Source organism: Manacus candei, unplaced genomic scaffold, assembly GCF_025592945.1.
Source record: "Manacus candei isolate 608988 ecotype Guabito, Panama unplaced genomic scaffold, ASM2559294v1 h1tg000002l, whole genome shotgun sequence".
Taxonomy (NCBI): domain Eukaryota; kingdom Metazoa; phylum Chordata; class Aves; order Passeriformes; family Pipridae; genus Manacus; species Manacus candei.
In genome coordinates, this window is record NW_026138050.1 from 13,853,560 (window position 1) to 13,870,366 (window position 16,807).

At 51.3% G+C, this 16,807-nt stretch overlaps 1 protein-coding gene across 5 annotated transcripts in view; it reads right to left on the reverse strand.

Annotated features, from left to right (window-relative positions):
* RHBDF1 (rhomboid 5 homolog 1) overlaps positions 1 to 16,193 on the reverse strand; it is a 36,461-nt gene extending 20,268 nt beyond the window's left edge. The window contains exons 1-2 of one of the 5 annotated variants that reach the window (XM_051782278.1): positions 15,912 to 16,193; positions 111 to 255 (exon numbers count right to left, since the gene is read on the reverse strand). In XM_051782278.1, the coding sequence (XP_051638238.1) occupies positions 111 to 233 (123 nt within the window). In that variant the 5' untranslated portion in view covers positions 234 to 255; positions 15,912 to 16,193. Of the gene's footprint in view, positions 1 to 110; positions 256 to 10,318; positions 11,218 to 14,918; positions 15,134 to 15,692; positions 15,784 to 15,911 lie in introns of those variants that run through there. The other 4 variants (XM_051782258.1, XM_051782268.1, XM_051782297.1 and 1 more) reach the window with 4 other exon arrangements.
* Between the last annotated feature and the right edge of the window lie 614 nt (positions 16,194 to 16,807).

Here is a 16,807-nt window from a genome sequence, read left to right on the forward strand (position 1 = left end):
TGTGGCCTCATGACCTGCCACCACACGCTGCCTTCCTCTCAGCCAGGACTGTCAGAGCACAGACACGCTCCCAGCACACCCCTTCCCAGCTCCTGCCCCACCCTCTGTACCTGCACGGGCTGGGGGGGCTCTTCTGGCACTGTCACGGGCACTGGCACCGGGATGTCCAGTTTCAGCCATGGTGGCTTCTTCCGCTGCAAACTGCTCGTGCTGTCGTGTCGCGCCTCCGACATCGTCCCACGCTTGTCCTCAGGCCTGGGAGACGGGAGAAATCAGAGTCAGGAGGGAATCCAGCTCATCCCTGACACGCTCCATGCGGAGAGAGGCTCCCTGCCCTCCCCCAGGCTGTGACTGAGGACCCAGGCCCCACGCTGGATGGGCTCCCAAAGTGCCCCACGAGGGCTCAGGCGTCACAGCTCGTGACCGCACTGGTCAGCCAGGACCCGACACTCGGAGGACACGGCACATTCCTCAGGCCCACAGGACCTCGAGCCAGCTGCTGAGACCGCAGGCACAAGTTTGAGAGTTGCCTCCCATTAAGATTTTTGCTGAGACTACTACAAGATCCAGATTCCTTAAGAACCAGTTATGAATTAAATCTTAATGAGATCTGGATCCAGTCCAACCAGCTAAGTGACTGCAGTACCAAAAGCCACTGACCTCCCTCTAAAACCAGCTTGTGACTCACAGACACCCTTCCTTGCCCACCCAAAGCTGAAACACTGTACTTTCCTACCCACCTACCACTTAGAAATTAGCAAGTGGCCGTCTCTCACTTCTGCTTCTAATCTCTTTTAAATGCAGTCATTTTCTAGAAACACAACCCAGTGCACAGAGCAATACCAGTACAGCATGAACATTAGAGAACTGGCACTAATCCTGAACTAAGAGTGGTTTTCATACATAAATAATAATGATATGGTATTTAAATAAAAACCGCTGCGTTACCAAAATGCCAAAGCAAGCAGAGTGACTCGCTGTCATCTTGCCCACTCTCCTGCAGTTTTCCCCTCCTGTTTAGGTCACAGGCAGGAGGACAGGGACCACACAACTCTTCCAGACTGGCAGAGCACCTACTTCACTGTGTATGCTCAGAGAAACAACTGGAAGATCAGCTCAGATACCTCCACAGGAACTTTCCAACCTAAATTATACTACAAGCCCATATTTCTTTCTCTCCTAGCATACAGACAACTGCAAGCCAGCGTGTGTGCCAACTGGGACAACAGATCCCATTCTATCCCAGCGTTGTCCTGGGCCACAGATCCCACCCATAAGGGACAAAAAAAAAAAACCAAGTGTCCCAGCCTCTTCCCCCACCATGGTGGACAGAGCAGTCAGTTAATTCAGCAGGCACACATGACTTAAAAAGGAGAAAAACTGAATTAAAACTTAGTGCTCTAAAAATGTTAACACAGTCCATTTATTTTAAATCCAGAATGAGTTTAACATGCAAGGATTCTTCTTTTAACATGCAAGGATTCTTCCTTGAGAGAGGCCAAGTCCTAGGCCAGGACCAGAGGCTAAGGGACCTCCATCCTTCGAGACATTCAGCACTCAACAAAACGAGGCCCTGAGCAGCCTGAATTATCCCAGCCACAGTGGCTGAGCCAGACAACCTGCAAAGGTCCCTCCCAACCTAAATCAGGCACTGGTTGTCCGAAACACGCGCTGCCTCGCACGGCATTTCCACCATATTCCCACAGCTCCCTGCAGCTGCTCTGGGAAGGAGCTGCACAAACAGCATGCTCACCATTGCAAAAGATACACAACGGGGAGGGGGGTGGCAGGGGGGGAAATAGGTCAACAAAAGGGAGAGGGGGATGATCTGGATGGGGTAGGGAGAGGAGAATCTCATCTAAAAGGAGCTGAAGGCCAGCTGCTGGCTCGGTCACACGAGCTGGGCTGGCTGCCAGGAGCGCCCTGCTCAGCTGAGCCCAACGACAGAAAGGGAGGACTCAGCTGTAGGTGGATGAAGGTTGGGTTTCAGCAAATACCACAGGCCCCCAAAAGTCTGGGAATTCATGACCCAGCCTGTACAGACATGCCCTTCGTACGTGCACCACGGTCCTGTGTGCACAGACGCTGTGCTGTGCATGAGAGGGACATAGTTCCTTCCTTCCCTCCACCCTGAGCCACAGGGGTGGCCAAATACAACTGTTCTGACTTCCTATAAGATGGGAATAGTGAGAGTATTAGGGGAATTCCTGCCTGCACTTGGTGAGGGTAAATCTGCCATGAGACATTTACTGAAAGGTCTTGCACACAAAATGGGCAAACTTGTCTTCACAGTGAGGTCAGAAAGCCAAGTAGATTTCTCACACCTGAAACACTCCCTTGGTGCAATGTAGAGAGCTCCAGCATTTACCCCTGAGGAACACAAGGTCTTCCTGAGATGCTCTAATCAGAGACCAGCCAACAAAGACAGAGCCACCACTCTGGAGTGACCAAACATTTCACACAACTCAAGAGCCTCCTTTCTGTGCCTTCAAGGGCAAATTCCAGAGCCTCTGAACTAGAAACTCTTCTTGCAGCATCTCTTCACTGAGCCAACATCACTCAACTTCCTTCCTGTCCACCTACAGAGCTGCCTTTGTGAGCAGGAGCTCTGGGTGTAAAGAATACAAACATGTAAGACCTGCAGCTTTATCAAAGTGAGGCCAAGCCAGGAAGGCAGAGAATGAATCACACCTGTATTGCCCAAAAGCTGCTGCAATAACGCTGCGCCCCGTGAAAGACTTTGCAATTAAACCTGTTTTCAGTTTCCCTTCCAAAATTGCCACAGACAGTAATATCCATGTATCCCTCACTGGGTTCACTGCCACCCTTGCAGAGCAGAGTATGGGATCTCCAGCAGTGTGCACACATGTCAAAGAGGAGGACAGGGCACACACACACAGAGGGACAAGCCTGTGGCCTTACAATTATCCCCAAAGTTGACTCAACTTTGTACTTTAGGTAAGGAGAATACCTCATGGAATATCTGAAGATGTAATTCACATCCTGATAGAGCAATGGATTGCTCTGCTTTCTCCCAACTTCAGCAGTTAAAGAGTTGTTGAAATAGCAAAGCACCAAAATACACAAAAAATCATTGTCTAAGTGCATTCAGTAGTTAAAGGCCAGGTGAGTTTCAAGGGTGACAGCAGAGCAGTGAGGAGCAAATCCCTCTACCAGTTCGACCTCTTTTACTTACTAACATGTTCACTTCTCAACAAAAGTATACAGTTAAGGCAAAGCTGTTCAGCATTCCCAACTCCCTGTGTGCATTTGGAGAGGCCAAAAATAAACCTTACAAACACACCTAAGACAGAGTTTTCAGGGCCTGATCCACTGTGAATACTCAGCCACAGCACAGGCCAGGCAGCTGCCCCTGACCCTGGGCACAGAAAGGGCTGGGGTATGGTCACAGGAGGCAGGTCTCCAGGGGGTTTACAGGGAGACTGAAGGTGGACCCAGGTGTACATATAGATGTACAGCCTAGCTGTACATGGCTGCATAGCTGTGTACACAGATGTACAGCTGGATGGTCGAACAGTCTGCACGGCAGGTCACAGCCCTTATTGCACCTGGTTCTCACTCAAAGTGCTGCAGTCACTGATTTCTATCTCAGCATTGCTGAAAGCACTTGCTGAGTTTCACAACGACCCCTTGGTTATTTTTAGGGGTTGCTGTTTCAGGATCCAGTGTCCATGTATTTGATGGGGCCAATGGGGTTTGTTTCAGACTTGCCTGCATTGACATGTTTTGAGTGGTCCCATATCATCAATCCCAATGTCTCAGTCCTGTCAAGTGGTCACCAAGAGCAGCAGGATAGGAATGCACTCAGCACAGCCAGGCAAGGTCAGGCCAACTGTCCATCTAAAGCCAGTGTCTCATTTCCAACAGAGGATGCCTGGCAGGGGGTGCAGGGTACAGGATCACTCAACAGTCCTATCTCCCAGCACAGAGCCATGGCACGTGCTATGAATGACTCAGAGGCTTCTTGTAACAGAGATGTCTTGACATTTAACAGTTCTGTATCCATCTCCATGTCCATCCAATGGTTATTCTTCCAGAACTTACCCAAGTCATTCTTTAATCCAAGCAGATTTTTAGTATTCATTCCTGCACATGACAAAGCTGAAACGTGCTGCATGACAAGCCCTCTTCAGTTCCTCTGTAAATCTGCCATTTCCTGGGCTCACTTGTTGCCCTGCAGTTCTTGGGTTAGAAGAGCGATCAGCTTTTCCCTATCCTCCTTCTCCATGCAAATCTTGACTCTACAGATCTCTTCCACACTGTTCCTACCAGCCCCTCTTCCCATCAACACAGGGGGATCCACATCCAGCAGCTCAGTCCTTGGACAGGAGCTGTTTCAGATCTCTCACCTGAGGAATCTGGAAACACAAACTCTTTTCCAGAGCACACAGGCTGAATTCAGGGCATTTGCAAATCTGTCTTCTTCTAATGGATCAGCTGCATGTGGCAGCAGCACAAAAATTATTCATAATGTCCATTTCAATTAAAATAAACAAACGAAAGAAAGAAATGTGTAGATTGCAGATACTCTGGGAAAGTCATCTTCAAAAGCTCTGTGCCAAAGCAAGGTCACAGCACCAGAACGAAAGGCAAATCCACTGTGCTGTGGGTCAGGCTAAGAAAGGGGGAGAGTATATTAAATTCCAAAGTTGGCACATGATCAAGAAAAGCTGCTTAGTGAAATCCACTGACCCAAACAGTGAAGGAAAAGCCTTGCCCAGAAGCCTGAGCATGCTCCTAAAACTGACAGGCATCCTAAATACATTCAGGATTTGTAGAGTCATTTCAAAGACAGTCCAACCTTCCATTTAAACAGACAAGTGACGTTATTCCCATGTTGACTTCTTTTCTTCCAAAAATTCCATTTTACCAGCATTTAAAATAAAGCTGGGTTTGGTTTTTTTTTTTCCCCAAGAAACATTCCAAACAAAAACCAAAACAAAACCCCAACTTCATTCAACCCAAACAAACAAACAGCATCTGCTTTTTCCAAGACCACTGCTCCTCTCCAGCACAGCGTGTACACGTTCCTACAGACAGCCCCAGAACACCAGGGCTATTCCACTGCAATCCATTCCATGGTCAGGCTCCAGCTGCTTTTCTCCAGTTTTCAAACCTCCCTCACTGCAACAACTGCATTTGCAGTGCCTGCTGCAGAGTCCCAGGCAAGCCCTGCGTACCTGAAGGGTACTCTGGTTGAGGAACACCAGCAGGCATCTGGAGACAGCAAAGAAATCGGGATCCTCAATGTGTTCTCCAGACAGAGCGAGCCAGAGGAGACAGCAGGTTCCTGGCTGTGCCTCTCTCCAGCAGGATTGCTGCTGGCACAGCAGGGAAAAGGCAGGAAGTCCAAGAAGAAGAGGAGCAGTGGGGTTTCGGTCTCATGGCTGCCAATAAAACCATCTAGCATGGATCAGACCCAGAGAGTTACACACAGTATCCCAAATATCTGAGCCAGCCCTGTAAAACAAGGCAGATGGAGGGGCTGAGTTCCACAGGGAAGGTGGAACAGGCCTGTGGCCCTGCACTCTTGGGGAAAGCTGCTGAGAGCACAGCAACACCCTGGCTGAGACCAGACTGAGAAACTACCTTAGAAATGAAACCATCAGCACTGCCCAGGGCCCTCTCCTGCTTTCCAGACCCTCACAGCCGAGCTGGGAGGAGATGCCATAAGGCTTTGCAGACCCAGAGGCTGCCCAGCAGAGGCTGGGTCTGAGCAATCCAGGCACCTCTGGGCACAAGCCTGGCAGAGCTCTGCAGACACAGTGCCCTTTGAGCCCTGCCCAGCAGGGAGCTGGCAGCACTGCCATTCCCACACACTGTCCCTCTCGCTGCTCTCTGCCATGCACAGGCTCTGCCTGAGTGCTGGTAGAGGCTGGTGCTGCCTCCAACAGCCTGCACCAAATCACACAGGCAACAGTTCCCCACGGCCCTGGTTCTGCTCACAACCAAACCACCCTGCCAGCAAGGTGCTGCCCAGAGAGCAGCCTTGCCTTAACTCCACTGAGCCACTTCAAGGTGTTTTACCAGCACAAAACTAACCCTAGCAAATTGTTTCCTGTTGATCTGGCAGCCTGAAGAGGCTCAAACAATTTCAGATAAGCCCTGTTGCAACCTGGAGCGGAAGGGTAGGCCCAGCCCATTCAGTGATAGCTCAGCATGGCAGCAGCTCAGCTCAAACATCAAATACAGCTCCAGCCACTGTCCCCTGCCTGTGTGACACTGTCCTTCTCCAGCCCCAGCCTGGCATGTCAGTGCTCAGGGAACTGCATTTGTCCCTGCTACATGCATGGAGCCCCAGTGCCCTGCTCTGGAGAGGGGCCAGACAGGAGCACTGGGGAACAGCCAACCTCTTATTAAAAGCAGCAGCTTCCCTGCAGGTCACTGTGGCACACTGGCACATTGCCTGTCCCTGCCTTTTAACTTGATGTCAAAGTAGAAGGAAGGAACGGATCTCAGGTAGCAAGTGTCTTTCTGATGGAACAGAAAGTGAATCAGAAGGCCCAGAATCTTCCTCCTGAGAGTTTTCTTTTCAACCAGTGCTCTTGAAAGATCTCGAACAGGAGCTGCACGCAGGTGGCCATAAAAGCAGCAAGCAAGTAGGGCATGGAACAGCAGCACACGAGCACCACCACGGCACTGTGCCAGCAGGAACCCACCAAGGCAGGGTGGGTGCTGTGGGGAAGGTCTTTTAAGTTCTGTGGCTACCCAGGCAACCAAGGCAGCACTGAGGGATCTCACTGTGAACCATCCAATTAGCTGAGAAACACCAGTAGGAACTGCCTGGTTTGGAAGCAGCCAGGCAGACCCCTAGATAGGGGAATGGGAAGATACATGAGGAAAATCCAAGGGTTGGGATTTCATGCAAAGCCTGGTAGAGTGATGGTGTGCCAGAGACACACTGAGAGTGCAAAGCTTCAGCTGGGACCCACTGAACATGGGCAAGGTTCAGATGCATATAGAGCCAGAGGATTTTAAGTACAGGTAATAAAAACATGTGCCAGTGAAGTCTGAATAGATGTGAGCCAATCCCATGACCAGGAAAGCAGACCTGATATCCCTCTGAGCAACTGGTTTTCCTGATAATCAGAATAAGATGCAGGTCATGATGGAAATCAACTATAAGTGAGCTCCTGTTGGAATGCCAGCATTACAAGATTTCAAAGCAGCTTCACCTGGGATCTGGAAGGTATCCAGGTGTGACTCCCTCATATAAAAGAGGGAAAAAAAAACAGGGAGCTCAAAAAATTCTTCTGATTCCTTTGTCTGTACAAGCATAGTTGAATTTCTTCAAATGCAGGTTAAAAGATGACCCACAACTGCAACCTGCAAACACACAGGCAACAGACTCTGACCTTTGAAGTCCTTCTGTTGCAGCAGACAAAAGGCACAATAGTAACAACATAACAGAAACCAACACTCAAAATTCAAGCTATGAAGATGTCACAGCCTCTTGATATGCAAGAGGCCAGAAGAAGCAGTGCCCCAGCCCTCTGTGCTGCCCCTCTCCTCATGCTGCTCCACAGCTGTCGGGTGATGCACACTGGGGACCAACCCACACGAGCTCAGCAAAGGAAACGGCCTGTTCCAGCCCAAGCTCCTTCCCACATGGCTCCACAAACACTTGTGCCAGCAGAAGGAAAGGGGAAGAAGCAGGAACAAACAGAGCAGCTGGAGCCAGATGACTGGACTGCTTCTGTAGGCAGTGCAGTTTGAAGTGATCATGAAAACAGGGCCAGAAACTCTCACTTGTAGCGCTGTGGGAAGCCAACAATTATCTCAGGGAGGTGGTGGGTTCGGCATCTCTTGATGCTTAAATAACCTTCTGAGAAGTGCCCTCAGTGCAGGTGTTGAGTGCAGCAGGAATAAAAATACTACTGTATCAGCAGAGGCAGAGTGAATTTTTTTGGTGGGGTCATTAGATGGGAAAACATCCAAACCATTCACGGATTTCTCCAGAGATGACAGCCAAGCCTCACCCATGGGCAGCTTCTACTGAGGGGTTCCCAAGGGAGGAATTTCCCCTGCCTGGAGCACCCACAAGGAACTAGGTGGAAGGGAGCCAAGCAGAGCAGGCTGGGCAGAGGGGTCTTTTCCATCTCCTAAACATGTGTGGCCCCAATGACAGAGGCCAGTTCACAGCCCCAGCCAAGCACACCTGTGCACCAGAGCCCACACAGGGCCCAGGTGATGAGCCATCATCAGCTCCACCTTCCAGAGCAAACCCAACCCAGAGCCATCTACAACCTGCCTGGATACCAGCAAGGGGAATGGCCTGCATGTAAAACACAGCCAACAATGGGAGAGGGAGTGGAAAACCTTCAGGAGTACTTGGGTGTCTTCACCCCGTTCGTGTTTGCCCACGAACACGCCCTGCAGCTTTGCCCAGAGAGCACCAGCCTGCCACCACATCCAACAGCCACAGTGCCAGCAAAACAGCTGCTCTCCACCAAGAGATCCATTACCAGCTACCAGATGGCTGATGCATCTCAGGAATCCAGGATGACACCACTGCTCCAGCGCCACAGAGAACGCAGCCAGAATGGATAACGAGCACAGTCACATTAACAACTCAAATATTAACAGTTCCAGCTATAAACAACTGACTGCCAGCACTGGAACTGCATCCAGAGGAAGGATCATCTTGTTCCTGAACGCTACTCAAAGGTAACCACAGCTGCCTGCTGGGTTAGTGGAGCCCTCTGCTCTGGGGTCCCCAGCAGCCTCAAAGCACAGTTGTCTCAGTGCTCTTTATTCTTCAGCTCCTCATTAACAAAGAAGCAGGAAAATGTGATCTCAGAAACTATTTTAGTGCACATTTAACTCATTTAAACAATTCAATGGGGCTTCAGAAGACCCTGTTTCAGATTTACTTCCATTACTAGTAAAATAGATGTCCTGTAAAGTACTGGCTGACCCACAAGTACCACGGACACAGTCACTGCCTCAATTATACAGCCAGGTGAGAGTCACAGAAATGCTTTTGTCAGTGTAGCCACAATCCCACATTAGGAAACAGAAGACAAACCCAACAAAGGCATCATTTTTCATTGAAATACTGAATTTTCAAGTTTTTTCTACCGGCTCTCATATTCATCACAAGTACTGTAAGGGTTCAGGACACAAGGAAAGATAGGAAAACATCACTGGGATGAAGCTCAGGAGAGCAATAAACACTGGCTCTGGTTGCTTTTGGAATAGCTGATGCTCATGCATCCACCCCAAGAACAATTTTCTTGGTAAATTAATGCCTCTTAGTGATTCCAGCATTGTTCATTTAGAAAATATGAGATCAATAAACAATTGATGCAAAAGCAACTGCCAAAACCAGCAGCCTCCCCTGAAAAGATCACAATAGGCCAAACCAAAAATTATGTGAGACCAAAAGCCACCCATCCTCCACAGCAATAACTCTGGGTACTAAAAACAGCTAAAAATCACTGTTTGTTGTGCTAAATAAAAAGGCTTCAATGGCAAAGGAGATCAAAACTACCACAAATGACAACATTTCCTATGGAAAGTTACATAAAACCACGTTCAATAGCAACCTAAAAAAATCTTAGAGGAAATAACAATAACAAACGCTGGAGCCACCAGAAGACACACTTCACATTCAGGAAGGATGGAAGCTGCAGAGCCACTCAGAACAGCTTTCTCTGCATGTTCCTTTCAAACTCAGAGCATCCTCACCCCCCATCACACACCTGCTTTCTCCAGCACCACCACACCTCTGTCCACCTGGGTCCCAGTGAGGGAATAAGTAATGAGGCCCAAGAGAGATCCTTCAAAGGAACAATTAAATAGCCAAGGACTCAGAGCAGAGCTGGTTTGGCTGGAGATGCTCTTCTTCAGCATCAGCTAATGTAGCAGCCAGGGACACAGGAGAGCTTGTCTGCCACTCTGATGCTCTAATTTCTACCCTGGCTAGTGCCCAACAACCAAGCACACACATCTCCTACTGGGTCCAACTGGAAAGCAGTTGCAGGAAGAGCTTGTCTTGCTCTGCAGGTGTGTGAACACCTGTGTATATCCATGTGTGCCCAGTGCACCAACTCAAATAGAAATAACCATAATTCTAACTTGGTTTTAGCAAAAAGACAATATTAAAAATCTAAGTGAACCGTACTTCTTCAGTCTGAGTGAATGGCACATTCTTTCTCACTGCTCTCCCTGAAATTACAGTCCCAGAGCAGCCAGAGAAAAAGAAGGAACACTCACACTTTTTGGCACAACTCACAGTCTGTTGTCTTCTACAGTTCACTTTAAGGCTTTGAATTTAAGCAACAGAGAAACCTACCTCACATGTGCTGATTGCTACAGGGCAGTAAATCCCGAAATTCGGAAGCTCTGTTTGTCAATCCCACCGTCTGAGCCCTCGAGATTTTAAAACTCAAGCTGGTCTAACTTTCACTGAGCCAAAGCCAACTAAGTGCCAGAGCTGAAGAACAGTAAAAGCAGCGTCCTGTGCAGCTTCAGGATGACCTCATAGGGATTGTTCCTTTTTAAAGGAAAGCAAACCTTCAAAGTAGAGATTGCTGCTGACCAGCAGAGCAAGGGGCTGGCTCTCAGTGAAGTGGAAACAGGAAGGGGAGGAGGAGGCAAAGGTAGGCTTTCCAGAAAAGGCAAGATCAGGCACGTCTTGCTATCTCTTCTCCCCTTGGGAAGGCTGTACCCTGCCAGGGAAGTATTGTGCAATGATACCTCTTAGTTCACTGGGAAGAAATTACACTTCCTTTAATAAACACTGTGCTTTAGAGATGCTCTGATTTCTAAGGCAAGGTCTGTTTGTTGCTGAAGGCCCCAGAATTTGAGAGCACATCCGCTGCTCAGGTCTGTATCATCATAGTCCTATGATGGGCAAAAAATAGCTTTAATTATATTAGAAATAAATTGTTTATCTATGTAGTTGAAGAGTGCACCCAAAGGAAATTACAGCAAGAACAAGCCTTATGTCAATCTGACATTTGCTGTCTCTGCAGCAAACAGAGCCCACAAGCAATGGAACATACACTCCACAGCTTTAGGAGATCTGACAGCTAAGGTTAATGTGAAGAATAAACTCTCTGCCTTCACCAAGTGGGAAACAGCCACTGCTTGTTATTCAAAAGGATTTGACCATAGTTTGGATGATTTGTTCAAAAACCCAGCTACTAATTTGCTCCTTGTGGCATCGTCCCAACACACAGTAAAAAAAAAAAAAATCCCACTTCCTCATTCCTACAGCAGCATGGACTGAAATAAGGATGAGAGCTGTGATCTGAAGTGGGCCTCAACTGGTCCTGGACAGCAGCTGGATGAGCAGGACCAAAACCAGGAGCAAACAGTCGGAAATCCCTGAAGTTCAAGTAACAAAGATATGACAATAGGCAAGCTCAGCACAGACGCCATTTCCACTTCTCCCTGTGGAAACCTCACTTCCCAGTGGCACAGACAAGCCTGCCTGTGGAAACAGAGGTTGGCAGGCAAGGCCTGCCCATCTCACAGGGCACTGGAGGGAGGGTCTGCACCACTCTGTGCAAGCTGGCCAGGATGGCACGGGCAAACATCACACACCAAATCAGGCTGGGGTTCTCCAAGGCCATGGAAAACAGAGCTGCCAGCACGACCATGGGAACTGCTGCCTAACACATCCATTTCCTTCCAGGGTTAAATCTTGCCTGCTGCCCACTGAATCTCCTGGGACTAACAGCTGCAGGGCTGGGACTGTCCCTTCTAAATGCTTTTCTCTCAGAGGGGAGTTGCTGGACCCTAGCAGAGTAAGCAACAGGTCCTGACGTCCATTCAGTTCAACTGGTTCTTCTGCTAGTTCTGAACAAAGCAAAAAATAAACAGAAAAAAAGAGAGGAAAAGAAAACAAAAACAAAACAAAACAGTCAGCCACAAAGCTAAAAACAACTCCATCACTGGGGAGACAACTGCCTGTGTGACACTGGACACCAGGGTTTCCCCTCCTCCGAAGAACTTCCAGCAGCACTGGGATGTTTTACCCACTGGACAGTCACAAGTCCAACTAAATTCAGGTTGCAGCACCCACAGCACACACTGAGACATTGTCACACAGCAGAGAGGATAAAACACGGCTCTCTGAGCAGGCAGGCAACACATGCATTCTGTGGGTTACTTAAAACTGCAACAGATACATACCCAGCTGCACAGAGGCAACCTCACAGTAACAGAGTGAGATCTGCTCATTTCGTGTCCCTTGTATTCCAACTAGATGACAATAAATGTTAGACTTAGAGCCCAGCACCTCTTCAGCTGAAAAGAAAGGAAACTAATCCACGTCTGAGATCAGGGAAAATGTTAAGGAAGGAACTCATCCTCGAGTTTTAAGTATTTCTACTGAAATGGGTCATATACTGGCAACAGGCTGGTGGCTGCAGGAACAGCAATTAATAGAAGTGTCACATCAGGTCACAATTAATGCTGGAACCTCTGAGAAAGGCACATGGTCTCCACGGGATGCCAAAGCCTCCAGAGATAGCTAAGGAAGAAAGGCAGCAACCACAAGGGAAGAATCTTATCACAGACTGTTCTGCTGGATAAAAGCTCTAGAGTTACAGATAGAGAAATGTCAGGATCTTCAGCTCACAGCCAGTCCCACTTGGCAGGCACATCTCCAGCAGCACATGGGGTGCTCTGCCAAACCTTCTGCTGGATACACTGAACGGAAGAGGAAAACAACCCGGTACTCCTGGTCATGTTGCCCATCTCAGGCCTTCAGCACCAACCAGGCTGTGCTTGAGATCCGACACACTGAACGGAATCAACCTTTACTAATTATATCTGAGCACGAGGGCTCTGTGCCCAGAATAAACTGTCCTATCATGCCACTCTCGGCAGACCCTGCCTCTCCCAGGGGAACATGTTGGGACTTGCTGGCTACTCTCCGGGGCTGGATTCCAGAGGAACAGGACTGATGACCCCAAAAGGAATTCCTATTCCTGCCTGGCGACCTCGCTCAGCTGCAGCCTCGGCTCAGTCCCCGCCGCGAAAGTGAAACGAGCCGTCTGCCAAGTCCAGTGACGAGGGACATAACTCCTGGCTGAGGTGACACATCAGCACCAAGCCACGAGGAGGATGAGCTTGCAGGGGAGCAGAGCTCTCCCATACCCAAAGCTCATCCCCCTGGCTGAAGCCTATCCGGCACAGAGCAAGACATTCCCGACACCGGGGCCAGCCCATGGCTTTCCCCAGAACCTGAAAAGCCAGTTTGTAGGCAGATCTCTTGCAAGTGGATTGCTTAAAAAAAAAAAAAAAAAAAAAAAGGGCTGTCATGGGAAGTCCCAGAGCAGAACTAGTTTTGTGGGAGTTGCTTTTACGCTGCACAGCATTAACCTCCTTTCATGGGAACGTACAGAAGCAGGGACACCACGGACACACCACTGCCTTCCTGGAGGGGGCACAGAGACCAGAACAGAGCTGGGGACCTGTTCCAAACCCACAGCACCTCCTGGAAGGCTGGCAGTGTCCCATCTCAGGAATGGCACAGGCTCCCCACGAGCCCACACATGGATGGACAATGCAGATCTGGGCTGCCGAGTGGCAGCCATGAGGACCTAAGGACGTAAGAGGGATGCAGCAGGAGGGAGGGATGATAGCTGTTATGAGAGCAACAGAGGGTTAAAGAAAAAAAGGCAGACAAGCCCTTTCATAAAGTCCTTTTAACAATCAAAACTAGAAGGAAGTATCTGAAAGTTCATCTCTGTCTTCCAACTGTATCAACCGATCTAACACGAGTCATCACCTCCTCCTGCAAAGCCTGCACCAGTGAGAGGGAAGAGCTGAAGAGCAACATCTATCCACACACTGGAGTGGAAATCCCATTCTCCTTCCAAGGCTCTCCTCTCCAGCTTGTCCCAAGCGGGTCCTTTTTACCCCCACGGTCGGAGCACAAAGGCAGCAACTTGTCCTTGCTGCTCTATCAGCATTACTGCAGTTAACACCCCGTGCTCCTTCCTTGTCCCATGATTCATTCAGAAGCACCTTCGGCTTTGCTGCCTTGTCCCTTCCCGTTACGTGTGACTATTTTTTCCCTTTACTGCAGAATACAGTTTTCTTCCCAAAGGAAATTAGCAGGCATAGGGACAAAAACAGGAAGAAAGGAAACAACTTCCTGCTCGCTCTGAGACCCGGCCTGGAGACATCCCTGACCAACAGCGTGCACCCCGCCACGAATCCAACCTGCAAGAGAAGCAGCAGCCACAGAACCGAGCCGTGCACAAGGACAGGCACCGGACAAAACTCCTCTGTGCTGCCACTCATCTCTCCCGAGTTACACTGGAGAAAAGCACAAGGCAAAATACGTCCCAGTGGCACTTTGGCACTATGTGCGTGCGGCACGATGGGGGGAAGGACTGGTAGCTCGCTGAGGAACCTAAAAGGACTTGGCACCGAGGGTGCAATCCTGCAAAAAGCTTTGCTCTCGCTCGCGTCAGGCTGCTGTGATCCCCTGCTCCGTGCCAGCAGTGCACAGTGTGAGAACTCCGTTCAGGGACTCGATCCAGCAGGAAAGCTAACCTTTACACGTAAAAAGCCGTGTGTTTTCCAGCAGCTCACCTCCCAGAGCGGCTGCCAAACCACGGGTGCCAGCATCAGGGGAGGGATGGGTGGGAACGCGTGGAGATGGGGTGGACCCGATCAGCTGAAACAAGCCATGAACGCGCACCTTCACCTACAGCCGAAAGCACCGGGATCACCGAGCTCCCAACATCCAAACACGGGGGTCGGGGGCGGCACCTGCCTCCGGCCACGGTCTCACCCCCGCGGGCCGACCGGGGCCGCTCCCTGCCCGGCTGGGGCGGCGCGGTCCCGGTACCTCCGCCGGGCAGGCACCGGCCCCGGTCGGACGCCCCTCCCGGCCATCCCCCCGCTCATCCCCCCGGCCCCGCACTCACCGTGCCGGCGGGCGAAGCGCAGCGGCCGCTCGGGTTCGAGCCGCCCCCCCAGCTCGGCTCAAGGCACCGGCGCCGCCGAGCTCGGCCCGCGGAGCAGACTCCTCCCCCGTGCCAGGGGCCGGCCGGGCGGGCACGCCATTCACAGCCTCGGCATGCAAATGGGAGCCGGGACCCGAGCGCGGCTCGGCGGGGAGAGTCCCGGCGGGGAGCTGCCAGCGCCCGGGGCCGCGGGACGCCGCATCCCGCCGCGCCGCCCTGACTCACGGGGTAGGAATGCGCCGCGCCGGGCGGAAGCCACCGGCCCGCCCGCGGCCCCGAGCCCCCGCCTTCCCCCGCGGCCCGGGGTGGGCAGCGCCCTTTGGCCCCTCGGCTGGGCCGGGGTGCCGGGGTTTAGCTGCCGGGCCCGCCGGGTGTCCCCGCGGCTGCGTGGGAGCGCTGCTTCCCCGGAGCGCTGCGCCCGGGCGATCCCCGTGCCGGGAATCCCCTTGGCTGGGCACTGCTGAGCTGCCAAGCCCTGGCCCCGCTGCCCCTCGCTGGAGCCTTCGCCACTGAGCCTCGGACACGCTGGGCTGCGATGCCACCAGTCCCCTCGGGCTTTCTTGCTCTTTCGCTTTACCTTCTCTTTGCCCCGTTCCCCCACATTTAGTCCTGCGTTTCCCATCAAGTCTTCACACCTCCTCCTCCAGCCATGTGGTTAGCGCATCATCCCTTCCCTAAGCTGTTTCTTTCCTCCCAGCCTAATCATTTTCCCCTTTCTGGAGGGCATCCTCCCACCTCGATTGCTCAGCCGTGCTCGCCTTTGTCCTGGGATTGCTGCCGAAGATTTCTCCATCCACGCTCTCCAGAGCACCGGTCAGCATGTATTGCTCACACGGAGCTTTGCTGGAGCTCCAGCGAGGCCTGCAGCGCGCACGTCCTTCTTGAGCAGGTCCCCAACCCGCAGCTCCAGATGCTTTCAATATTAGTAATAACTGGGGGGATGATGTTCCTTACCATCCTACTGCGTCTTCCCCGCCGACCTGCGTGATCCAGAGGAGTGGGAGAGCCGCCGTTGCAGGGGCCGGCGCTCCCCGCGCAGGGTGAGCTCATCGGCACCGCACCCACCCCTGCGTGTGCCCACGCACGGCAAACGGCAGCCACACGTCTGAGGCAGCCCCCCAGAGAGCCCTGCTCACCACAGCGTGTCTCGTTAGCTAATGAGCAAACACAGAGCAGCCCCAGCTAGTCCTGGCTGAGGTGGAGACCAAATTGCACGCAGAACCCTGACCGTCCGCAGAGCTTAACAAGGCACAAATTATTTTCAGATGTTTCTACCACATAAACAGGGGGAAAGAAGCGTCCAGTAATGCAACAGAGCAGAGATGAACTCACAGGGCCCTTCAGCATCTCCCAGGAGGAACGCTCTGGAGCTGGAGTGGGAATCTGACCCACCCCTGCTCGTTCTTTGCCTCGTGCCAATAGTGTGTTCATTTTGCAAGGAAAGCAAAGCTCTGTCACTGAAACGTGATTTCTCGCTCCTGTCTGCAGCACTATTGCAGACAGCACTGCTAACCCCATCCCACAAACTCCCATTCCCCGAGGGCTTCCCTGCCCAGCCCCCAAGGCCTCTGGGGTGGGATTCAGGGTGGGATTCTTCTACCCAAACTGCAGGCATCTGCACTGAGGTGGATAAAATTTACCCTCCAGGTAAAGAATACACCTACCTTGCTGCCATTGCCAGCCAGGGTGTTTCTCCTTCAGTGCACTGAGTCCTCCCAGCCTAAAATAGATGGAATAAGGTGACTTAAGGCCAGCTTCTGACTGCTCAACCATGAGATGGTGCACGGCAGCAGTTTTTTGCTGAGGACCCACCAGTCCTGGTCTGGAGCAGGTCATCCAGCCCAAGAGCC